General features: G+C 36.9%; 1 protein-coding gene across 1 annotated transcript in view; it reads left to right on the top strand.

The window, feature by feature from the left end:
* Positions 1-22,372, top strand: part of RNF217 (ring finger protein 217) — a 140,609-nt gene extending 118,237 nt beyond the window's left edge. The window contains exons 4-6 of the mRNA XM_032339648.1: positions 5,119-5,320; positions 11,673-11,744; positions 13,137-22,372. Coding sequence (XP_032195539.1) covers positions 5,119-5,320; positions 11,673-11,744; positions 13,137-13,210 — 348 coding nt within the window. The 3' untranslated portion in view covers positions 13,211-22,372. The remainder of the gene's footprint in view (positions 1-5,118; positions 5,321-11,672; positions 11,745-13,136) is intronic.
* The last annotated feature ends 4,506 nt before the right edge of the window (positions 22,373-26,878 follow it).

Here is a 26,878-nt window from a genome sequence, read left to right as displayed (position 1 = left end):
CAATTTCATGTGAAATTTCGAGCCAAGTGAACGTCAGTGACAAGCTTGTCTTGTTATTAGTACATGTCTCCTGTCAAAAAGTTTTGATATTGTGTTACAGGAAGAATGTAAATCGGTCCAGAGAGCAGCTAAAACAAGCTGAAAGACTCAAGATATGCCTTGTGTGTGAGAACACACACGTTTGTTTGACTAGCACAAAGATTGTGCTGTCAGTTAGCAAAGGACACTATTGACCCTTTTTTAACTTTAAGTTTATAAAAGTCTGCTTAGCATAATAAAGAAAGAGACACGAATCAAAATCCTTTCTCCATTCACTCAAGTAGATTACTTTTCCTATCTCAGGTTAGGAATAAGAACGCCAGTCTCAGGTGCGGTTATGAGACTTAACAGTGCTAATCTATGTACAATTCTTGGCACATTAATGGGCTCTAAACAAATATTAGTCCTTTTCCCTTTATAGATCACATACAACACTATGCTGTGTGACCAGGAAATGCATTAAGTGTCCTTATTTCCATTAAAGATCATATACAGGGCGCCTGGGTGGCTCAGTGGGTTAAGCCGCTGCCTTCGGCTCAGGTCATGATCTCAGGGTCCTGGGATCGAGTCCCGCATCGGGCTCTCTGCTCAGCGGGGAGCCTGCTTCCTCCTCTCTCTCTCTGCCTGCCTCTCTGCCTACTTGTCATCTCTCTCTGTCAAATAAATAAATAAAATCTTTAAAAAAAAAAAGATCATATACAACATACAATCAAAAAGCTGAGTTGACTTGAAGTAACCTTTATTTTGGGTGGTCATCAATTGTCTTTGAACAGGATTTCTCCTAGTGCTCAGGGATCTGAAGAAGGATCAGAAATAGTTCAAGGGTCCACTAGAACTTTTGGCCTCTATTATTTCTGAATGGCATGACTATGAAATGGTTGTGGTAACAGAAATGGTTCTTCAGAATTGTTCACAGAAACAGGCAGAAGAGAGGGGAAGTGCTGGATTAGATGAGAAATTATCAGGAAGCTAAGGACCTTAAGTCCCAGAGACCCTCACCTGTACAAGCCCCTTCTTAGGCCTTGTATTTAACTTGTACAGTTGGCTCTTGAACAACATAGGTTTGAACTGTGCAGATTCACTGTAAATGTATTTTTTCTTTCTTGTGATTTTCTTAGTAACATTTTCTCTTCTATAGCTTACTTTATTGTAAGAATACAGCATATAATATATAAAATACGTGTTAATCAACTGTTTATGTTATCAGTAAGATTTTTGGTCAGCGGTAGGCTATTAGCAAATTTTGGGGGGAGTCAAAAGTTACAGGCAGATTTTTTTACTCATTGCCCCTAACCTTCCTGTTGTTCAAGGGTCAACTGTACTTGTAATTTACATTCTTCTCCTTTAAGAGGGCCCCTCAAATTGGATAATCTTCAGGTCCCACAAAATCTGGATTTACTCTTACTGGACTGTCAGGTAAAAGAAAAAAAATTAATATAATTTAAAAAGATGAAGTGGCCAATAGCAGGAAAAACAAGTTTTGCTTCTATTGGCCCATAAGGATTTGTTAGTAACCCTGGACCAGAGATGTTCATATGCACCTGACCACAAACTAGTCCTTGCCTAGGAAGGCACTCTCTAGTTTAGCATCAACCAAGAATTAACCATATGAAAACATAGGAATGGGGACCACCCAGTGGTCAGAGGGTGTGCAGTTACATTTATCAGGCATTGCATTTCTCACATTTTTAGGTGGGGAAAGGGAAAGGGATAGATGGAATCAATATTATATTGATCTGACTCAGTAAGTGCCCAACAATGGGTTAGGCACCATATCTATGTTATCACATTTTTATTCTCATGTAAGTAACATCTAAATCGAAGCAAGAAGTAACCTCTTTCTATGTAGCTTGTAGAGCCGGAATTAAAACACAGGGCTTCGTGAAGTCAAAGCCCAGATTTTTTCTACCTCCCTATGAGCTAAGGCTTACCTGCCAAGAGTCAGCTACTGGGAGGGAAAGGACATTAAACCTATAATCAGCCTAATGATCTTCAGTACCGAATGTCCTGCCAACCACTTGGGACACTTTTCTTTCTCAGTTCATTCAGTTATCATTTATTAAGTGCCTGCTATGGTGGCAGTCATTGTAGTGCCCCTTGTTTAGTTATTACTTCTTCAAAATAGTCATCGTCGCCTAGAAACTCTCCAGTAGGTAGATTGGTAGGTTGGTAGGTAGGTAGGTAGGTAGGTGAATGGATGGATGGTAGTAGGTAAACAGGTAGATAGATGGTTTGTAGGTAGGTAGGTAGGTAGATGGATGGATGGTAGGTGGATGGATGGATGGATGGACAGATGGATAGAGGATCGTTGTGGCTGGCATGACAAATCGACCAGGAACGTGAGGGTAAGAGGATGAAGAAAAGAACTCGAGAAGTGGAGAGGTGGGGGCAGGAGGAGCACTGAGGAGGATGTCCAACAGTGCTAACTTTACTCAAAGCATTAAGGGCATATATATAGTGATATTACAATAGGAGAAGCAATACATCTATGTCTAGTTAAACAACCACAAGTTCCCATAATAAGTTTCACACTTGACTATAAGCAGACCTCGTGATGCCAAATGGCTAATGTCAGTACAATTTTCTGTATTGATACAGCAAACCTGAAAGTAATTTATGGGCTGTACTAGGGCAGCAAGGACCAGACATGAACTTATGACCCCAACCGAATTGTTCTCATTTGTTTAGCAAGCGTGTGGGAAGTCACATAGGCGAGCGCACAACACATAGCACAGACCCTTTCTCAGTGCTACTCAACTTTTCCTGTCCTAAACCTTTGTTAGGTTATTCGGACTTTAAAGGAGGCACAAGTCAGGGCCTAGTTTGGTTCTTGTCTCAAGCCTTATTGCGGCCTCCCACAGAGGATGGATTCACAAATATGTGTATTATCAAATGAAACTTTCACCATTACTATGATTACTGTGTACTGTTATTTTAAAAGCACCCTCAGAAGTCCTTCTAAAAATTCATATTGTTCTTTTAAATTGATGTTCAAAATTTTGGTTATTGAATCAATAAAACTGAAATACTGCATATGATTTGTAGTTAGCAATTTCAAAATTTTTCTTTTCAAAAACTATGAAAGAAGGTCATATTTTGTAATGGATAACTTTCATTATCTCCCAACTTTGAAATTTCTCTTTTCACTTTAAACATCTTCTCTTTTTCCTGGATGATTTGATCTCATTTCCATAATTGTTGAGTAGCTTTTGAAAAATATAAATATATAACTGTACTATTGAAGTACAGGGAACTATCTTGTGTATCAGGGGAAGGAGAGTAGGATTTTACACTTGATCTTAGCCAAAAGGCCGAGAAGCGATGAGAGTAGGATTTTAAATGAAATGTGTAGAGTTGGGGGAACCTGGCTGGCTCAGGTGGTAGAGCATATAACTCCCAAGGTCGTGAGTTCAAGCCCCATGCTGGATGTAGAATTTACTCTTTTAAAATTGTGGCAAGTTGTGGGCTGCAACCAGGGCTTCACTAAAAAGAGGCAACCAGTGGTGGGTTTGTCTCACATGTTGTGAAATTCCCAATTACATTAAATACTCGCTGACACACTCATCCCCAAGCAAAGTCATGGGTAGAAATTACAATAGTCAGAAAGGTACTGGGGACATTTTGAATACATTTTCTAAGCAAAGAACTAATATATAAATAATAAATATATAAATAAACAAGAATGAGTGGGATGTGACTTGAAGGTAGCAAATGCCTATTCTGTAGTGAAATGGGAAGACCATTTCTGTTGATCCTGTTTCAACCTAACATAAGGTTAGACAGTGTAACCAAATCTTTTTCTTTTTTTATGAAGCAGTGTTAAGTTCTCTTTCATGGTAATTCACCTAACAAAGAGTGCATATACTTGAATGAAAGATGGCCCCAGTTTATGTACAGTGTCCATAAAGGTTCTGAGCCAAGTATCCAATTATTTCTCAAGGAACAATATCTTTTTTAAAAGATTTTATTTATTTGAACAATATCTTTTTTAAAAGATTTTATATATTTGACAGAGAAACACAGAGAGATTGAGAGAGAGAGAGAGAGAGAGCCCACGCACAAGCAGGGGAGTGGGAGAGGAAGAAGCAGACTCCCCACTGAGCAGGGAGCCCAACATGGGGCTTGATCCCAGGACTCTGGGATCATGACCCGAGCCAAAGGCAGACGCTTAATGACTGAGCCACCCAGGTACCCCAAGGAATACATCTTTATTGTAACATGGTCCCAGGGCTTGAGACAGTAACCCCCCATGCTGGGTACCTGGTAGACTGTGGGAGTACAGTTCTTATTACATTATGGGTGAAGTTCTGTTTACATGTAACTTGACTGCAACAATAGAGGAAAATGCTGAGTTTAACAGAATGCGTTGTATAAACAGTCTCGAAAACATACTTGCGAATGACATTAGAATTGGAAACTGAAATGTTATTGTGAATACACTTACAGCTGCTATCATTTTCTTCCCCAAAGAAAGACTCCTACTTAGGGTGTCTGACTGGTTCAGTCCATAGAGCATGTGACTCTCGATCTCAGGGGTTTGTGAGTTTGAGCCCCATGTTGGGTGTACAGCTTACTTAGAAATAAAATTTTTTGAAAAAAGAAAGATTTCTGTGCCTTCCTAATTATGCACACAGAGTTTTACATGATCTTTTCTTCTAAGGAATATTCTTCATCTCTTCTAATTCCTCATATCACCTCATTCTTGCTGATCATAGCATAAACATAATATACTTCCACAGCATTTTAAATTGCCTCCTAACCACTGAGTTCGGTGTATGTCTAGAGAGATAAGTGAGTTTTCTTTGCAATGTGCCTGTTTATATGTTGGGCAAAATAAGCCAACAGCTTGAATACCTGAAATGTTACTGAGATTTATACATTAGAGTATCTGATACAAACACAATCTTGCACAGTGTGATTGTAAGTAAACTGCTGTGGAAGGCTTTTGCTTTGGTGGAAATTGTTTGTTCGATAACACTTGCCAGATTTCACTTGTAAAAACATATAATAATAAAAAAAATAAATAAAATAAAAACATATAATAACTTTTTCCAGTCTTTTTCTCTGTCGTCAATACAGATCCACATCCAGAGAACTGAAGGATGTGACCATATGACCTGCTCACAATGTAACACTAATTTTTGTTATCGATGTGGGGAAAGATACCGCCAACTCCGTTTCTTTGGAGACCACACATCAAACCTCAGTATATTTGGCTGCAAATATCGCTACCTCCCAGAGAGACCTCATCTAAGGAGATTAGTGCGAGGGTCAGTCTGTGGTAAGTATCTGACATGCTTTATAGGAATGTTTTCTGGGAAGTAAGCCATGATAAGAGAATTCAGATGTATTAGCTATGATAATTCTGAGCACCTGTCAGGTATTCTAGTGGGGACTTGACCCAAAAACAGGAGGAAGAAATTTTCTCTACTTTTGAATTTGGAATGGAAATTTAAATTCGGTGGCTAGACAACTTATATGAGCAAGCAGATTTTGTTTGAAAAACAAATTATTTACTATACTGCAGAAATGTAAATTCATATTTTAAATTTCTGAAGCCTTATTGTAAGCCACTTGATGAGAGGGACCATGTCACATTTATTTTTCTGTTGACAATACATAGCAACTTGTTGTGCACATATACTCCATTCATGGAGGACATGCAATACAGTTTTTGAAAATCCCTATTTGGCACCAGGGTGTCTCCTCTGGTTAAGCCTTAGACTCTTGATTTTGGCTCAGGTCATGATCTCAGGGTAGTGAGATCAAGCCTGCTTAGGTTTCTCTGTTCTCCCTCTCCTTCTGCCCCTCCCCCTCCCTGCTCTCTAGTGCATGTGGGTCTCTCCTGCCCCACCTTTCAATCAATCAAAAAAATTTATAACTAAAATAAATAAAAATCCCCATGTTTCAGAGCCTTGTGCTGGATTCTTATTGTATCTATATAGTCGATGCCATTGTATATATGTTCCTATTGTAATAATAGTTAATATAATAGCTAACAGTTAATGAAGTGAGTATCAAATGCCCTCATTACATACAAACCCAAGTTTAAATATCCAAATGCGATACCTTTATGCTTTAAGATTTTACCCCCTTCTTTGTCCTCAACAACACATGGTCTCATACACAAATACGCAAACATAAACCCAGATTTCCTGCTCTGGGCTGATGCCACCACCTTTGTGTGATAAGAGTTCTTCTGACCTGATCCGTCTTCGTCCATTAGCTCCCTACTTCTCTGGAATGTATCCACTGTGAGGTTTCTTCTCTCTATTCCATTACACAAAACTTCAATACTTTCACCTCTGAGAGTCTTTCTCATGTGTGTGCCAACACCTTCCACATTTCCCATTTTCTGCCTACTTTTGTCTAGTTACTTCATGAAAATCTTTTTATCTCTCTTTAAGCCTCCATCACTTTATTATTATTGTAGCTCTCTCACCTTACTAGAATCATATGATGGCGAATCAGAACAAAGCTGGTGCTAATGGTGCATTTCTTTTAGGTAAAAGAACATATATTTTAAAATTCATCTTAACTTATGGAAACCAGTGCCATCATTTTCTAAAATCTTGTATGATCTCTATGTAAATATCCTTGTTGACCTTTAATTAAATGTAATTGCTCACAACCAATAGCATTTAATATGGTCAAGATTGGTTTTAATGATTTTCAATGTTTTCCTGTTTAGTTGTTTGTAGTATATATATTTGCTGTTTATTTGCTTGTATGTATTATAATTGTATGCCCAATATTTACTTATTAAATAGAGTTTGGAGGGATAGCTAGGGAATCCAATGCCTATTTATAACATTACTACCATGAGAATACTAAATTTCAAATTAAGTTTTGAGCTATAACCTATTTGTAAGACTATATACAGAGAACAACCAAAAAAATACAAAATTCTTATATTTTCTGTATTACTAGTTTTTTTTCTTACTTCAATGACATTTTGTGATAAGATGTTTCCTTCCATTTTTATTTTAATAATCTCTTATTTGATCATCATTTGTCCCTTTTTTTTAAGATTTTGTTTGTTTATTTGACAGACAGAGATCATAAGTAGGCAGAGACACAGGCAGAGAGAGAGAGGGAAGCAGGCTCCCTCTGAGCTGAGAGCCCGATGCGGGGCTCAATCTCAGGACCCTGAGATCATGACCTGAGCTGAAGGCAGAGGCTTAACCCACTGAGCCACCCAGGCAACCCTGTCCCTTTTTGTTATTTGGTTTAATCACTCTTAAATAAGGGAAGTTATTTCTTGCCTTATTTGTCCAGTATTATTTTGGATACATTCTCTTTGGGTCATCTTATTTGCCTGAAGGCCACTAGAATCCTCTTCTTGGGTCATAAAATAGGAGTTGAGTTATTTAACGGCCTATAAAATGCACAGCCAGTGAACATTGTCGGCAGGGAATATCTTCTCTGCACAGTTTCTTCTGTTTTTATTAAAAATTTTATGGTCAGCTTTCTGTAAATGGTTTCCTTTGGGGCCTCTTTTCTACTATGTGTGTGCATGCACCTGTGTGTCGGGACAAACCTGACAAGTAGGGAGCAGCTGGCTTTCTGAGAAGCTCTACCTCCCACACCTGCTTTCCCACCTCCCATATGGCTGTCTCTAACTGCTGTTGGACCATAACTCCAAATAAGGTGGTCCACACCTCTCCCAGCCACACAAAAGGCTGGAAAAGGAATGACTCTGTAAGTCACAAACTTAGCTTCTCCCTGCCCTGCCGTATAAGAGAGAAGGTGGATGATAGCAAAGCCCTCCTACTCTTTGTTTTCATGGGACATAACCCAGTTTGCTCCCTCCATTTAGGACTGCAACCTCCACATGTCCTTGGACAGAGGCAGAGAAAGTGGCTGCTCTGCTCTCACAGCTGGAAGATGGGAAACATGGTTTGCATTCCATGTGACCATGTGCCCACCTATGCATCAGAGGTTCTACTCCTAAAGAACAAGGGAGAACAGAGATTTGAGGATGGGTTTAGCAGCTTCTGACATGGGGGTATCCCCCTGGTGGGAGTAGGCAGATTATTCAATGAATGGTGTTGGGAATAAAAGTGATGGAGAAGAAGTACTGAATTCTCATACCATTACATACAGACGCTCAAAGTATTATGTTAAAGGGTATAATAGGAAAGAAAATATAGGTCTTTAACTGATTTCTAAGTGGCAGATAGTTTATATGAACAAAAGCAATAGAGTCTACTCCAAAAATAATTATCCAATTTTTTTAAAATAATGAACTCTGGAACCAAAATTGAAAAAATGCAAGTAGCCAATAAACATTTTTTAAAATATTCAATGCTATTACTAGGCAGAGAAATGTAAATTAAAAAGAGCTTTTTGAACTATTGATTAGCAAACTTTTTTGTTAATACTCAGTGCTGGTCTTTCATACGCTATTGAATGAATTAGAAATTCTGTGCAATTCTTTGGCAAAGAAATTGGATAGTAAGGTGAAGGATATTTTAAAATATGATAAATCTAGGGGTACCTGGGTGGCTCAGTGGGTTAAAGCCTCTGCCTTCGGCTCAGGTCATGATCCCAGGGTCCTGGGATCAAGCCCCACATTGGGTGGGCTCTCTGCTCCGCGGGGAGCCTGCTTTCTCCTCTCTCTCTGCCTGCCTTTCTGCCTATTTGTGATCTCTGTCTGTCAAGTAAATAAATAAAATCTTTTTAAAAAAATGATAAATCTAGACTGACAGTGATTTGTTTGTAGGTATATTTTTAAAATAGCAAAGAAAAGGAACAGAAAATTAAACACATGAATATTTAAGTAAGATATATATGGATATAATAGAATATTATTTCAGCTATTGAGAATAGTATTTTAAATGAATTGTTAATAATCTAGGAATAAAAGAAGATGTGCTTAATTCCTCAAAACAGTTTCAAAAGTAAAATTAAACATGTATTAAACATTGATTATATGATTGGAATAAGTTTATTACTTCCCAAAGAAAAAGCTCACTGGTTCTTTGAGTTTTCTGATACTTAGAGAAAAAAAACAATTAGTGCTGTTACTCTGCAATCATGTTTCATTATTATTATTAAAATATATTAATTATTTTAAAAGGAAACATGAATGATTATACTGAGCAATGGGTATAGGAAAAAACAGATTTTTTTAAAAATATGCAGACCAGGGGCTCCTGGGTGTCTCAGTTGGTTCAGCATCCAACTCTTGATTTCAACTCAAGTCATGATCTCAGGGTCCTGGGATCGAGCCCTGAGGTAGGCTCCCCGCTCAATAGGGAGTCTACTTGTCTCCATCTCTCTCTGCCCCTCCCTCTTCTCTCTGTCTCTCTCTAGAATAAATAAATAAACCTCTTGAAAAATAAAAATAAAAAATAAAAATAAAATATCCAGGCCAATATATTCTAAAACTCTCTTAAGCACAGCTTTAAGAATGTAAAAAATGTCATTGTTCAATAAGATTTCATATTACTGAGGTGCCTGGGTGGCTCAGTCAATTAAGTGTATGTCTCCAGCTCGGGTCATGTTCTCAGAGTCCTGGCATTAAGCCCTGCATAAGGTTCCCTGCTCCATGGGGACCAGGGAGCCTGCTTCGCCCTCTCCCTCTGCCTGCTGCTCCCTATTCTTGTGGTCTCTCTCTCTCCCTGTTAAATGAATAAATAAAATCTTTTGAAAAAAAAAAAAAAGATTTCATATTACTTAACTGGATTCTGTCATTGGCAAAAAATATAAGTAAATCCCATGGTTAGACATTTAAATAGTCCTCTTTTTAAATTAGATATTAAAGACTGTATTTTCTAGCTGTCTGGTCATGATTCCAAAGACCATTCCTTAAACATAAAAAAATGAATACTTTTCTGACAAACTTCTAACAAATGACAGCATTATGTTTCTTTTTTTTTTTTAATGTAATTGCTTATTCCAAATTACTGTCGTTAATTGTAGAGTGCTGTTGCCGGTGTATCCTTAAATGGCAAAGCCCTTCCATTCCTTCTCCTCTCTTGTTGTGTTTGAGTGGTGCAGCTGTTCACATGCCTTAAGGTCAAGGTTACTATATAATGACAAGATATTAACTACTGTCCTCTTTCCGTGTGTGCTGTGCCTTTCAAAGTGAGTGGAATTCTGACTGTGAACTCTGTGCCCTGTTTACATGAAACCAGCATTTAGTATAATCGCTCCTCAGCTATTTATTCAGAAAAAAAGTGCTGGCTGATGCCATCATTTGGCCACCTGACCAGCACGTAGCTTTCTTATAAGTGCTTTCTTTTATTTTTCTCACATTTTATTTTTCCATGAGACCAATGCAGACCTTCCAATTTATGTTTTAATTTTTATTTTTACTCTAGTTGACATACAATGTTACATTAGTTTTGGGTATACAGTAGCGTGATTCAGTTTCTCTGTACATTATGCTGTGCTCCCCACATGGATAGCTACCATCTGCCACCATACACCATTACAGTATCACCGCCTATATTCCCTATGCTATGCCTTTTATCCCAGTAACTTAATTCATTCCATAATTGGAAGCCTATATCGCCCTCTCCCCTTCACCCATTTTGTCCATCTCCCTTACCCCCTCCCCTCTGACAATATCAGTTGTTTCTTTGAATTTATTAAAATGATTCATTTGAATAACCTTAAATATACTGTATATTGGTAATTTTCTCTAATAATATTTATCTATTTCTATTTTTAAAGACATTTATTTATTTATTTATTTGTTAAGAGAGTGAGAGCAGGGGCACCTGGGTGGCTCAGTGGTTAAAGCCTCTGCCTTCGGCTCAGGTCATGATCCCAGGGTCCTGGGATCGAGCCCCACATTGGGCTCTCTGCTCAGCAGGGAGACTGCTTCCTCTTCTCTCTCTGCCTGCCTCTCCGCCTACTTGTGATCTCTGTCCATCAAATAAATAAATAAAATCTTTAAAAAAAAGAGGGGAGGGTAGAGCACTGACAGGGGAGAGAGTGGTGGAGAGAGAGAGAATCCTCAAGCAGATTCCTGGCTGTGCACAGAGCTGGATGTGGGGCTGGATTCCAGGACCCTGAGATGATGACCTGGGCTGAAATCAAGAGTCAGAGCCTTAACCGACTGAGCCACCCAGGCGCTCCATAACAATATATAAGCATCCCAGGTGTAGTTCAGCCTGCTAGGTCTTCATATTATTACTCTTCTTTGAACCCAGGAAGTAAGTAAATCACTTTTTCAGATGTGGGCTTTGATGTAAGCCATCTGTAGCACCTATTAGCTTTCCGTTTTGTGAGCTAATTAGATTTTCTTCTACCAACTCAGAATCTGTCACTCCCTTATTAATCTTTCAGAATCTTGAAAAATGACAGAGATCTAAAGGAAAAGCACCAAGATGAATGGTCCTGGTAGAATAAAGTGAACCACTAACACTGGAATTTTTTTGGTTAAAAACTTTAAATGATTTATGAAATGTTTGACTAATGTGCCCAGGACTTCTGTGGGGTTGCTGAATTTACATAAGTATATTTGTTCTACACCTGATCCATTTCCTAAGAGAAATATTGCCTTAATTATAATCACACTTCTTAAAAAACAATGTACACTGTGGTATTAAAAAGCATGGATGAAATTGTTTGATAAATTAGTTTTAAGACTCTAAATGGTCTTGCCTTTTGTTTTCCAGCTGGAAAATTATTCGTTGCACCTCTAATCCTGGTCTTGGGATTAGCACTAGGGGCCATAGCAGTTGTAATCGGTAAGAAGCACTTAACATATCTGAGATTAGAATCTTTTGAGTGCCGTAGAGAAAATATGAGTGTAAATGTAGTAACATGAGTCAGTTACTAAGTGGACATATCTGTTCCATACTTGCTTTAGATGAGTCATCAGCACGTGACTTATGGATTCAGAGGGTGTATTTCATATAGGATGTATTTGTGTGACACTTTTGCAGTCTGTAAAGACTTTGATTCATGCATCTTATAAAGCATTATTAATTCCCTTTTAATATGCAAGTTAATACAATGAGTAGTTTAATGATAGAGTTTAATGGACTGGAACCCAGATTTTCCGATTCTGAGTTTAGGTTGGACCAACAAGAAAAAAGGCTCCGGTATACCCTTGTATAATTGGTTTGTTCTAGTGTAAGCATACCCTGGGTAAAAAAGATACCTTCAGCATGAACAGGAACTTATTCCCAACATGTACCTCAGCACTGGCAAACAGAAAATGTAGTTTCATTCATACAAGTCTACTGAAATAGGTGTTTTAAAACAGTGGTTCTCATACTCCAGCATGTTGTAGAATAACCTTGAGGACTGGTTAAAATACAGGTTTCTGGTTTCTACTCTCAGTTTCTGACTCCATATAGGGGCAGGGCCCATAGATTTCCAGTTCTAAGAAGTTCCCAGGTTACTCCTGCCACTGGTCCAGGGACCCCAGACTTTGAGAACCATTGCTTTAGAGAATTTTGAATTAAACACTATGGATAAAGATTGCTTTGATGACTGTTCCACATAATAGGTGGTATTTCTTTTTCTTTTCTAAATAAAATAAACTTTTGTATGTAAATTTCTATTGAGCAAGTAATTTACATGTACAGGACAGATAAGATTATAAAGTAACTGACATTTAAGTTCTTACAATTTAGGAAGCAATTTAGGAAGTAGATACTGTTATTATTTACATTCTACTATGGAGGAAATAAGGCTTACTAGGACCTCATATGTGTCAGAACAGGGACTCGAACCTGGCATTTGGCTCTACAGCCCATGTTCCTAAGTAATGTGCTGTACTGCCCAAGACTGAAGTATCCCATCAGGGTGCAAATGGTACAACTAGGGATAATAAAGAAGATCAACCTAAGACTGTGTATTTTGATAGAAGACATGATTCCATATTCACACTGGTGTCAGAGAGGTTGTTCAAAGGGGGAGAGAACTCCAGAAAACTAACAATGAATGACATCTTATAGGAGTAAATCCATTTCATAGTATAGGTGTCTTACCCCCCTTCATCCACACGTATCGCTAAGTTGCAATCATTTGTAAATGACTGCAAAATGAAAAATGGAAAATGGAAACTTTTCAAATATATAGACCTAAAATGCCTCTCCTCCTAATTACCTTTCATCTCTTTTTATCCTCAGGTTTATTTGTATTTCCTATCTATTGCCTTTGTAAAAAACAGAGAAAGCGATCACGGACAGGAATGCACTGGTAAAATGCGGATGATTTCGTGGAACGAAGCCGGTCCGGGTAGGAGCCACACAGAATGGCATACTCATCTGAGACTCCTGTCTTGAAAAACACTTGAGCCCTGTCCCGCCCCCTGCCCCGCCCCGCCCCGTGGTTGTCTGCCGGCCACAGTGCCTCTCGCGCCAGTGCACTCCCTCCGTGGTATCCTGACTCCTTTCCTTATACAGTTTGCTGCTTTTCAAAAATGGTCACTTTCATAGACTATAAATATCTGTATCATAACTCTGACCTTCTTACTGGTTCTTGGAAGAAAATATTTTCATTAAGAACCAGGGATCCTCAGAATTGTCTGAGCATGCCTCTCCTAAGCGTTGTTTGAACGGTCTTTGTACCTAAACGTCCTTCCAGGCCCTCTTCTGAGACTTGGTGTGAATAGCGGAAATCACCCCACCTGTGCAAACAAGCAAGGCCACTTTTCAGAAGACAGAGGCTCACCATACGCACCTGTTTTTATCTGTGGCCCGAGCAGTAGAATTCCTTCATCCTTCAGATGCTATAATTGTTAAAAATCTCACTGCTCAAAAGGGAACTAGTGAAACAAAATTAATGAGAAGAATCATGAGTTACTGACGTGTATCTGTGCAGGGGTGTGAGTGTGTGTGTATAAGTATCTGTATTAAAACTAGGTCCAATAATCTTGTACTTGTCGAGTTCTATGCCTCTACGCTATTTTTCCACATTTTCATAGACATATTTAAAGATGATCGTTCCTTTCTGGGCATATTTTGGTAATGTACTGAATTAAAGCCAATGTAGACAACAGGCTATTTTGATGTTGGCCCTTTCGATTCCTTGCTGTCTCTCTGTCTCACACACAGGCACACACACCAGAAATTTGTGCAAGGTCACCTCGAGGATCATCAAACTTTATTAACTGACGAAACTGGTAGGCTGCTCAAGACCAGATGTTTAGTCTTTTCAGATATTTTAAGTTTTGGCATCCATGTTTTACTAAATGAACAAATCCTTCAGACGGGATTAGTTAATTTAAAAAACAAATTTGCTGTAGCAAGAACTGCTTAAGCCTTTAAACAATCACTGTTCTGCTAATTTTTTAATCAACTTGTAATTACCAATAATTCTGCTTTAGGTCAATTTGTGATAGTTTTGGAAACCCTACCCTCTTACCTCTTCTCTCTTTCTCTCTCTCTCTTCTTTCTTTTTATTTGTCCCCAAGATTTTCATTAAAAAAAAAAATACAGTTTTGAAGGGGTTTTTTTTTATGTTTACTGCTCAAAGACTATCAAATATGCTGATATCTTCTTATGGATGGGGTAATTTAAAAACACAGCTTTTTGTGTTCATGGGTTTATCTAAAATAGAAACAACTTTTGGAAAAATGAAGGAAATATCTTCAGGAAGTTTTACCAAACTGAGACATCTTTAAAAATAAGAAAAAAAAAAAAAGCAACTAAACTAAACAAACTATTCCTTTGTTTTCATCATGGAAGTTCATCAGCAGAATGGACGTAAAGAGCACTAAGAAGCCTGAAGTTTCCACTTGTCTCCAAATCCTTAAGATGAGCTATCTGCATAGATGTAGCATTTATTTTTCAGCAGCCTTATCTGAATGGTAATAACTTCTGTGATAAAACATGCATTAACATGGATAGTTTGTCTTGTTGGGCTCCGAAGAAAAACATTTACCATCTTTATCAGACCACAAAAGTCCGCGCTAGTGAAGGTTACTTGCAAGGATAGTGAGCGTCTGTTCTTTCTGGATCACACTCAGAATGGCTGTACTGCAGTTTCGGGACTCGTCTACATTCAGTTAGAGGAGGGCGTGCCCTTTATGGTTCTCCGATGGCATGTTTCTAAACATAACACAATGCAAGGAGAAGAGATGCTCTAATTTCACAGATTCATCTTACCACTCATCCATCCATCCAACAAACATTTTTCAGTGCCTGTTCTTTGTGCTCTAGTATTAAAACAAGAAAATGAAAATTTCTATCCTAAATCCATGTAAGTCTGCCGTGAGAGTGCTTAATTTTCATATATTCATGTTTTTCGGGACTAGGTGTTATTTTGACAATATGTGAGTGCGATGAACTCTAAATCTAGTGGATATGTTTATGTATGATATGTGTATAGATATGTATTTGTCAATCTACATACACGTGTATCTGCTATTTCCATAGCTGCATATAAACACGAACTCCACATACATATAAACCAAGTAAATAAATAATATACTCTCTGGTCTTAGATAATCTATTTTCTTAGGTTATTGTGTATCTTGTCTTTGACTTACTCAGGGATTTTTATTCCTTCCTTTGAATAACTTATCTTTTGGAGATACCTTCATATTATTTGGAAACGTTCCAATTTTCCAATTACAAAATGGCGTCTGTCATCGTCGAAGGTTCTCTCATCAATGCTTGAGATACTGTCACAGTGTTGCACAGGATTTTCATTTTTCTATTGCATAGATTTTTTAAATTAATATATACATTTTTATCTTTAAAAGTTGGTATATATTCGGCCTTTCCCTGATAATGACTTAAAGTAATAATTTGTGAATGTTTTTACTAAGTGTCATCAAGATCTTAAAAAGAAAGAAGAAAAGAAGAAGGATTATTTATATGTTAGTGCCAACACGGAAAGTAAAACACTAGTAACTTTTGGGATAAATTCTAAAAGCTACTTTAGAAAAAGAAACGCACACATAAAATAAATATTGTTCTATCCAAAGCTTGTCATTTTTATTGTAAATGTAATATATACTCCTTTTAAAAAATCAAACCATATAGAATTATAAAATGCAAATTCAACTGGTCTAGCCCACCCCTTATTTTCTAGGGGTAACCACTGTTAATGTTTTGATAAATGTCCTTCTAGAAACTTTGTGTATATATACAAGTGTGTTTGTATAAGTCCATGTGTATTAGTTTTATACAAATAGGACAGTAGTCTTAATGTCCTGTGACTATTTTTTCGTTTTATTATACATTAGTAGACACCTTCCCATAAGTGTTTAAATAGATTTACCTCATTCTTTTGTAAATTACTACATATTCCATTGTGGGACTATACTTTACTTCATTAGTCCCTCTTGAATGGGCATCGAGATTGTTTTTACTTCTCTATTTCAATGCATCAGTGAAGATCTTTTACATATATTTTTATCACTTTATGTACACATTTCCATAACTTTTAAAATTTGTTTTTATAAGATATTTGTAATAAAATTTTAACGTATTTTCAGTGAATGAGATCATAGAGATACTATATTTCAGACCCTTTTCTTGGGAAAAAGAAAGATTATGTAGGAGTTTTTAAAAGAAAAGCATCTTTTGCAGGATATAACCCCTGCTTGGTTAGCCAAATAAATATGTGGCCAAAACATATAAAGGAAAGTCCATCTTATTCCAATAAAAATAAAATGCAACGAGATATTTCTAAGATAATGTGAGATGTCTACAAGATGTCTGTGAGATACACTGATATTTGGGTTGCCTTGTTTTTAAACTTGAGGAATTTAAAGCAAATAGCTAAACTGGTAATGTTTGTCACTTTTTTTCAACACTATCCATGTTCATGCATGTTGCACCACAAAGGAACTTAATTATGCCATTGTGAAAAATAGGAAACAATTATGTTGGCAATTAAGAATGACCACAATTATCTGCAAAAAATAAATTTTACTATTTGTAAGGTTTGGTAGTTTTTTGGGATGCTTAGAAATTTGGAATCACGTGAAACATTCATTTTATGAGTCCCAGAAGTTCCCTAAGACCTTCTGCATGTGGCACTAAGAGGAGAGGGGTCCAACCTTTTGGTACAAGCAACAACCTGTTGCCACCACCTTGAGTTTCTGCTAGGTGCTATTTATCCTACAGGCAGAACAGACAGGAAAACCATCAAAGATTACCAAACACAATCCGATCACAACCTGTTCTCTTTCGTTGTGCTTGCTTGGCTGTGCCTGTCTGGAAATTCCCTGTCCTCTGCCACCCAAGCCCCCAGCTCTTGAGGCCCAATCCCCCAGCTGAGCCTTTATTATTCAACCCTACCATCCAGATGACCCCTGGCTCCCCTAAAATACCATCCAACCCCTGTCACCTCCTCCAGTCCTTGGTGACTCTCCCCAGTGTGGTTTTTCTCCACTCCCCTGATAACTCTAATTAGCTCCTCTTCACTGCAAAAAAGGAGGAGGAACAGGACAGGTGAAAAGCTCGCTCTGGCAGGTGCAAAACATCGGTGTTCCTTCCTGAGCTTCTGTCAAATTGAAGTACGTCTGCCAAGACATCAGTCCAGCTCCTCCCTTGTTAAACTTTGCAGTTGTTTGTAACATTAGACCTCAGGCTTCCTGATAAATTTATAATTATAGAAAAAGTTAGTGGCCTAAAGGAGATTGATTGGTAGGCTTCCTTTAGTACGATTTTTTTTTTTAAATCATGCCAAAAACCATTTTATTTTTTAATTTCAGGAGAAAACTGCACATATGCCTTAATGTGAGTCATCACATTGGATTACGTGCTTATCTTTTCATATCTGTAGCTGAAATCTATCCCAGTCACTGAAAGTAATTTTTCTTGCGGTTGGCTTTATTGTTTGGTGTTAGTGTCTATTACAAAGAGAGCCTTAAAATTCAATAATGCACTTTAAAATACTTGTGCCATTTAAGTAATCAACAGAATTAAAGAAGGTGTTACATATATTATGGTGGAGACAGTAGAAAGCAGTATTAATAAATATGTCACCTCTAAATTTGGTATGGGAGTATGTGGAAATCAGAGCCTAAAATTTAGAACAAGTAAAACATACCCCCCAGAAATTATAGTAATTCTAAAAACTGATATCAGGAGCTTAAACATAACAAGTAATTAGTAAATGTTACCAAATAACCTAACTAGAATGTTTAAAATATTAAGTTAACTTCTACTTCATTTTAACTGCATTTTCATTTTTCATAACTATAAAAGGAATGCCACTGGCTAGAAACATAGTAAATCAAAACTATCACCAACAGCCAGTCTGAACAATATTTTTTTAAAATTCTTATAGTTTAAATATGATCTTTTCTTCTTCCTCTGGAAAATAAGTTGCAAAATCCCATTTTTAAATTACAAATCTACAATTATGTAATGAAACTGAAATAACTTTAGAGAAGCATTAATACATGGTCTGAACAAAGTCAGAGTTCCAAAAACTGGGGAGTCTGAAACTGGGGATTGTGAAATGTTACCTTTTCGGTGCAAACCAATGATGCAAACCTTTAAAAGAGAAATGCGATAGAACTCCTTTATAACTCTGGTTTTGAGGATAGGGCTAATACTCATTTGATAGGCAACTGTTATGTGGGACTACAGTACTGCACATCCCTGTTCTGAGAGTCCTATTTTAGCTGACTCTATCCAAATCCAAGAAGCAGAAAGTCATGTAATGTGAGACTTATAATTAATTGTCTGTTTGGAGCCTTACCTGAAGCCATCATATAGCACATTCTTTAGATCCCTGTACATAAGTGCCAGTTGTAGAAGCATGTAATTATGTGTATCATCAACTATATTCTTTTTTTTTTTTAGCTAAAAAAGTGACTGTTTTGAGAGTAACTGTATGACCTGCAAGGCAAAAATTATTTTTTTAAATACATGAAATATTGCCACTGCCTTTTTTTTTGCCATCTTCTTTTAGCTTATAAAAGAAATTTAATTAAGTATGTTTAACTCCATATCACTTAGATTATACGGATTTATTGGCATAGAAAACATTGTGTTTTTCAAGTTTATCCCATATTTTTGTCACTCTGTTTTATCATTAATATTAAATGACTTTCTTCCCTGCTTTCTTCCCATGTACTTCAACACCCAGTTCCTGCTTTCTTGAGATTTTCCTAGTTATCTTGCCTTTTCCCTCTTCTGTCCTCATTCCTGTCTTGGCCAACTGTGGATTAAATTCTGTTTCGCCATTAACTTGTTGACTAACTAGGTGAAATTCAAATACTGAAAGGACTCCATAATTTGGCTCTGGTAGTGAACATAATTTACCTTGGCTTACTCTGTAAATTGAAATGTGTGAGGAGTACCTAGAATGCTACTCCTTTTCTTGATAGGTGTTGGAGAACCCTTGCCCTCTGACAAGAAATAAAATGAACAAGAAGATGTCAGTTGGATCAGAGAATCTAATAGTACTCTAAGACCAAGCTTCAGAAATGGCTTCATGAGGATTGTAAAGTCAGTGTTGTGTTTGCATTTTAGTTGGACAAAAAGCACGTGCGGATATTCTCCAGTCTGATCCCAAGTCATTCTTGATTCATCCAAAATGGCCACATGTCTGGTTTGGGGTCTTTGTGTCACCAAAAAGTCCTACAGCTTGGACTTGGGGTGGATTTATGTAGTGTAGCATTTGTATATAAGATTTGACTATGGATTCATACTCTGTGAACATTATTAGACAGTTTGATAATATAAAGTAGTAACATTGAATGTAACTGACATTAGCCTTATTCTAGAGAAACCATCTGTCATCAGCAAATGTTCAACATGTTCAGATACGATTAGGTATAAGTAACACTCAAGATATATTTAGCATAAGTTTGGTATATGTTATGGAAAAATCCAAGGGTAAGTCCAACTTGGGTGTTAAAGGACTCCAGAATTTGCTGAAATCATGTCATTTCAGATTTATTCTTATAGCTGACTAACTGCTGTTGGTCATCAGTTTCCTGGAAAGCTGTTAGGTGTTCACTTTATGCCCCAGGTAGGGGAATAGTCTCAATAATCCAGTCAAATTCTTAAAAATAATATTTCTTCAACATATTACTTCCTCTATGCCCAAATATAATTTTACTGATTCTTTCAAGTAAACACTATCTAAATATTTTATATAATATATTTGAACATTTTTAGTTTGTAGAAAATTAGCATGCTTTACTAAGAAAATTTTAGATAAATTATCATGAGTTTTTATCAGCTGACTACAAGCCTTTTCCCTAAGGCCTTTTTTTTTAAGTTCCATATGGCAATACCTTAATTTTGTTATTTGAGCATTTTCACCATAATTAAAATTCTGTATATGGCATTGAAAAGAGTAAACCAACATTGTATTTCTTACAACATCTAGAACAGTAATTGGTATATATATATACACATTACCATTTACCTTAACAAGAACAACTTACAGATTTTTAATGTAAAAATTGACAATCTCATTGCATATTTGAAATCAATTATTAATAAGTAGTAAATTCTGAGAGATCACAAAGTTAACTGTGTGTAGAAGGAACACAAAAATAGTGTGATTAAAGTATTGTTAACACATCATAAAGAAACCACAATGGTTAGCTGTTTCATTTTTAGTTTAAACAAAATTGGGCATAAGATATATTCATGAAACAAATATGTTTATATACATGTATACATATTGCAAAACTATGGGACAATTAAATGATTCACATTCTTTTTTTCAAAGTGTAAAATGCTAAAAATAAATACATTTGAGTCTTTAATCTGTTATCAGATCAGAATCTGTTATCAGATTCAGAAATTACAATTCTAAGGTAAAATTGTTTCCTATATGAATTATCAGAATATGTCCCATTTTAATTATATTCTCATGAGCAATAGCAAAAGAGAAGAAAATTCTTAATTTTAAAATGAATGCCTCTCCCTAGTGGTTCCTACCCGATCTTGTCCATCATTTCATTGTATTGTATATTTTTTGTTTTCTGTAAAATTTGTAACCAATTTTCAGATAATATAAATTACAATATTTCTCATGTTTAAAATGAGCTGGCTGAGAAGAGATTTTCTTTTTTAATGATATCGGAAAATATGTATGTGATTTTATTTTTTAACTTTTTTTACATTTCATTGGTCATACTATTAACTTTAGTATTTATAAAACTGGAGAAAATTATTTTCAATATATTTTTTTAAAAGAGGCAGTAGAAATAAATTGAGAAAATAGATGATAATATTATGCAGAAATCCCCAAAAGAAAACTTGGAAAGAAACAAATTTCGTTAAGGTGAAAATGTTGGAAAATAGGGAGTATTCGAAGACTGTAATTTCTTACATTAGAGTAATCAACTTATTTCCAAATGATTGTTTCATGCTGTTGGTTCCACAAATTGTGATTTTTAGTATACTATATAATTTCTCCTACCATTTTAGTGCTTATACATTAATTACTGAAAAGAAAGGAAGGAATTGGGGAATAAAAGGGAAACTGGGTTTATTCCCATTTTCCAATAGCACTAATGTATACTTCTTTAACCTTCTATATGGTGCTTTGTGTGATGAGAGTATGTAACACTTACATATGTTATTAGTGCCTTATTTTTTTTCACTTGACTTTAATTCTTACCTAAAGAGCCATATATTTTTTCTGAGTGTTCCTTGGCCCTTATATTTAAAGTGCTGATGAGACAGTACAACTTTAGAGGTACATATAGGCTGCCTTTGTTACCTTAACCCACTGTATTATCTCTGGAATAGCAGGTTAGCCAATATTTTTTTCTGAAGTTCAGTGTTTATTTTTAAGCTAAAGAATTTTTTTAAAAGGATATTAAACACCATAATTTGAAGCCACTATCATTGAAATGTACTTTTAAACTGCAAAAAAAGAATGCTGATTATTAAAATTTAAAACGGAAGTTGGAATGGTTGTCAGTCTTCAAGGCTTCAATGAGGACAAAATTACTGTACAAAAGGCATTAAAAATAAAAGTAAATATATGGAACTGCAGGAATTAGATCTGTTTCCTACAATTTGTCTTTGGCAATGTGTTATTTGTAATCCACTTCCATACAGATGCTGAAGAATCATGGTGTTTGCTATTTACATGTAATTATGCATTCACAGTGGGCTTTATCAATACCAAGATACTTTGTATAATGTTATTGTACTCTTCTTGGTCTTTGCCTTTTGTGTTAGCTTTATATAAAAAGCTGGGTCTATTGTATTCTATATGTACTATAGTATATCACTCAACTTTTCCTGATGAATGTATGATGAAAATTAAAATAAATCGTGTGCTTAGAAAAGACAAAGACACAGGTTGTATATGAAAATATGTGTACATATTTGACAAAAAAAAAAAAAAGAGGAAAAGAATCTTCCTGCCAACAGATTATGTCCTGCTGGACAGGACCTGAAAATTAACAGATTTTTTTTTTTTTAAGCAGTAAAATTTAAAAATCTATTACCTCAAGAATTGTCAGTGGATACGTGTCATTGTACTGCTCCTCTTAGCAAATACAATCTCACTTGTGGCTGACAGTAAAAACAACCCAAGTGTCAGATCACACAAATTTTAGGGGCAAATCTTTCCAAAGATGGATACCTTGTGATATTCTGGAGTCTAATTCTGGACTTTTGGTATGTCCCTACAGCCTTTTGTTGTGGTTGGGCTTTTTCTTTTTTTTTTTTTTTTAATGTTTTTGGTTGGTTGGTTTAGAATGGAAGGGTAATCTTAATTATGAGATCAGATCTCATGGAAGGATATAATGACACTCTACTTGGATGGAAACTGTAACGGGAATCAGCTAGTTTTATTGTCACTGTGTGAGCGCTTGTATGGATTCCTGTGAAGTGCTGATTACTCACAGGGGGCGTGTGATCCATCAGGCAACGTCATCTAGCAATGCCTAATAAAAGTTTTTAAAAGAAAAGACTCTTGTCTTTTTTGCAGTACATTTGGAATTTAAAGAAATGAAAAGGTAAAATTTGACAATGGCACAATTACCTGAATGTAAGTAAATTTGGAAAGATTCATGAAGTCATTTCTGCACTAGATTCTGACTAGACAAACAAGAATGAACAGAAATTCGGGGTATGCTTTTTTTGGAAAGTGGATTGTGTTGTGTCACTGTGGTGTGTTTTAGGGAAACCTCACAGAATACAGAAAATCATTCTGATGAACATTCTGATGAAAATAGTGTATCTGCAAGCACACAGTATAATGCCAATTACATTCTCTTAGATTTAGTCATTCATTGAAAATCCATTTGATATTATTTATTCCCTTAATTATTTTCTTCAGTAAACATGTATTGAGCCCCTGCTATATATAAAAATATACTGCACGTGCTTTTAGGAAAAGACCAGGCTCCAACACTGGTCCAGTAGAGACAGGGCCCGGCAAGAGTTTCAACAATGGTTTCCTACCTTGAGTTCTTTGACTAATTTAGTTGGTGATATTAAGTTAGCCACATACCTACCCAGACATCAGTCTACAATGACGACTGAGGTGGCAACCTCTAAGGTTTCTTTCAGCAATTAAATTTGGATCTGTGCAATCTATTTTTAAAGTTAGTTTGAATTATTCAGTCGTAGCATTTCTCCAACCTGGACAGGCCATGTCAGGGCGCTGTGCCTTTGCACAGGCTGGTTCCTACCTTCTCCTCTTCCACCCAGACTCCTCCTCCATGGCCCCCAGGCCCAGCATCTTCTGCAGAATACCCTCTTGGCCATATCACATAGGACACGTCACCACTGCCTCCTCTGTTGAGCATTCTTTGCAAAGCACTCCTGAACGAGGCACTTTGTATTTGTTTCCAGGGTTAACGTAACAACTACCACAAGCTGGATGCCATAAGACAACAAAAATGTATTCTTTCATGTTTGTGGAGACTGAAGTTCAACGTTAAAACATCGGCAGTGTTGGTTCTTTCTGGAGGCCCTGAGGAAGACTGTTTTGTGCCTTTCTCTAGTGTCTGGGGGTTGCCAGCAATCCTTGGCATTCCTTTACCTGTGATGTCCTCACTTCACTTCAGCCATTGGATTTAGGGCACACTCTTGTCGTATGACCCTTCTATGGGCTTAACTATTTCCCCCAGAATTCATATGCCAAAATCCTAACTCCCAGCACCTCAAAATGAGACCATCTTTGGAGCTAAGTCCTTTAATGAGGTAATTCAGGTAAATTAAATCATATGGTGGGTCCTAATCCAACATGAAATAAAATTAGAGTAGATTTAGGGCATTTTAATCCTGATACATCTTGTTGCCTCCTTGCTGGCCATGAGGAGCCTACCACCCAACAGTTATCAGACTGAATGCAAGACACTCAATTAAATTTCAGTTTTCAATAAACTACCATTACTTTTAGTATAAATATGTCTCAATTATTTACTTACAGGATATTTATGTGTGCATATAGATATATATATGATATACATAAGAGATATATATATATATATGATATCTACATGCATGCCAGGCATAATAGAAAGAACATAGACAAACACTGGACCCAGACAGACAAGTTACAAATTTAGGCTCTGCTTTTTAGTTCAGGGAACTAAGAGAAGTTACTTAATCTCTTTGTACCTCAAATTCCTCATCTGTAAAATTAGAATATGCTTACCTAGAAGGGTAGTTGCAGGATTAAAATGCCCAGTAGACAGTGCCTTAGTAACTAGAACACTGTCTGAAATATTGAGATCAATCGGTCAGCAAATACTTTTGAAGGAGTGAAAAAACACTTTTCCCTTTCCTATTTGGAATTGTCTGGAAACCTGAGATACTTTCTGGTCAGCCCTAAGACAGGACCTAAGCTAAGCCATAGTGCAATCTATGGAGTACCCCAGGCTTCCATTTGGAAAACCCACTCCACCTCCTCTGTGCCCCAGAAAGACCTCGTTCCTGGATGCAGGGAATTCTTCTCTAAGTGAACAACCCATTTGATACAAGTTCTGTTTTCCTTCTAAAATGTGTAATTGCTTGTTACAGTACGATGGCAGCAACATTTTACATTAAACCTGGAAAGTTGCCTGACCTTCCAGAACCTGAGGTCACCTGTGCTGCACCCTTCTGTTTGCGGAGATGGGGATCCTAATTAATTTAAATAAGTCTAAGCAGTTAAATAGCAATACAGGTAGATCCCATCTCTTTAAAAAGATCATTGGGGTGGCACATTTATTACCCAGTGCTGGGATCAAATTTTTCTGTCTCCTTTTACATTTTTGGGATCAAATTTTTCTGTCTCCTTTTGCATTTTTGGGATCAAATTTTTCTGTCTCCTTTTGCATTTTTGTATAATCAATTGATAATAGTAAAAAATATCTAAAAGATATACTATTTACCGACCTAAGACTATTTCTTTGCATAAATAAAAATCATTGTGAAGGAGGAGATATTTTTTTCTTTTAAATATTCTATTTATTTATTTGAGAGAGGGAAAGTGAGAGAGAGCAGGGGAAGGGGCAGGCAGAGGGAGAAGTAGGCTCCCCACTGAGCAGGGAGCCTAACTGGAAGGCAGACACTTAACCGACTGAGCCATCCAGACTCCGGAGAAGGTATTTTTCCTTAACGCTTCTTTTGCTACCCAGTGGTTTTGTTCTTGACTTGCATTTCTAACCAAGAAACTCACATCACATAAAGATGATGATCTGGGTCGTGTAAAGAGGCCTGGACTCTACTACCTGTTTGTGGGTGCTGTGGCCTTGGACGAGGGGCTCAACCTTACTGGAGCCGAGTTCCCTTCCTTGAATATGGGGGAACCAGATCTCTAGCACTGTAGCATATTATATGAACAGTAATAGATAATAAAACTACAGTCATTAAAAACCTCCTTCGCAGTTTTATAAAGTTACACTTTGCCTTAACAACTGCACAATGGAAATAAATATACTGTGGATACTGTTCTTTCAGGATACCCAAAGTAGTATCCAATGAATGGAAACTCCCTTTTCCCTTCCATCAAGCAAATCACTCTTGACCCAGAGAATGTTATGAACAATCACTGAGGGGTAATTGTGACCCTAAATTAAAATGTTTCTTAGCCTGGCCAGTAATTCAGCATCGAATTTACACATACTGGCTTGCCAAATTAGAATTTTGGTTTGCTGAGTTAGACGTGATTGCATACCTTCGGACATTTTAAAGCTGGTTTCTCTTAGCCGATCTGCTATTTCGACTGGGTACAGGAAGTGCCAGTATGCAGAGGACAGCCCCAAGAAATCTTCCAGGCCTTCCACGGAGGCGGTCGGATGATTTCCCCCCTACCCAGCAACACAGAGGCCCTTTCAAGGGCCAGAAATAGATCCCCTATTGAGCCTCTGTTTATCTCCTCTGACCATAAAAAGCAGCTGGCCTTGCAGGAAAGGTTGGCGGCTGCAATGAACTCCAGGAGGCCGTAAGCCCGAAGCCTGAGCAACAGAATAAAGGCGCTCGAAGAACTTCGGGAGTCATGCTGCTAGCTCTTTGCTAGAACCATTCAGTCCTACTCCAAGGAAATCTGTGAACTAAAAACCCCACACAAGCCCTGTAACATTTCCTGTGACCACCAGAGGCACTCAGAATCATTCCATTATTCTTGGAGTTGCTTCACAATGACTATTTATTAAGTATCCACTATCCTGCTAAATACGGATGCCGTTTTGTTGAATGAAAAACGTTTTAAAAAGAATTGATTGAGGGGCGCCTGGCTGGCTCAGTCAGAAGAGCAAACAACTCTTGATCTCAGGGTTGTGAGTTCAAGCCCTATGTTGAGTATAGAGACTACTAAAAAATAAATAAAGTAAAAAAAAAAAAAAAAAAAAAAGATGGGGCCAATTCTTCCTTTCATTACTTGGTATTTGATCTTTGCTCCGTGTTAGGCTAATTAATAATTATGAAAACAGAAAGCAAAATCAGGTGGTTTATTTTATTATATTTATTTGAGAGAGTGCACAAGCAGGGGT

Source organism: Mustela erminea, chromosome 4 (assembly GCF_009829155.1).
Source record: "Mustela erminea isolate mMusErm1 chromosome 4, mMusErm1.Pri, whole genome shotgun sequence".
In the NCBI taxonomy this organism is placed as follows: Eukaryota; Metazoa; Chordata; class Mammalia; order Carnivora; family Mustelidae; genus Mustela; species Mustela erminea.
Note: the sequence above shows the minus strand (reverse complement) of the source record. Positions and strands in the feature narration are given on the sequence as shown.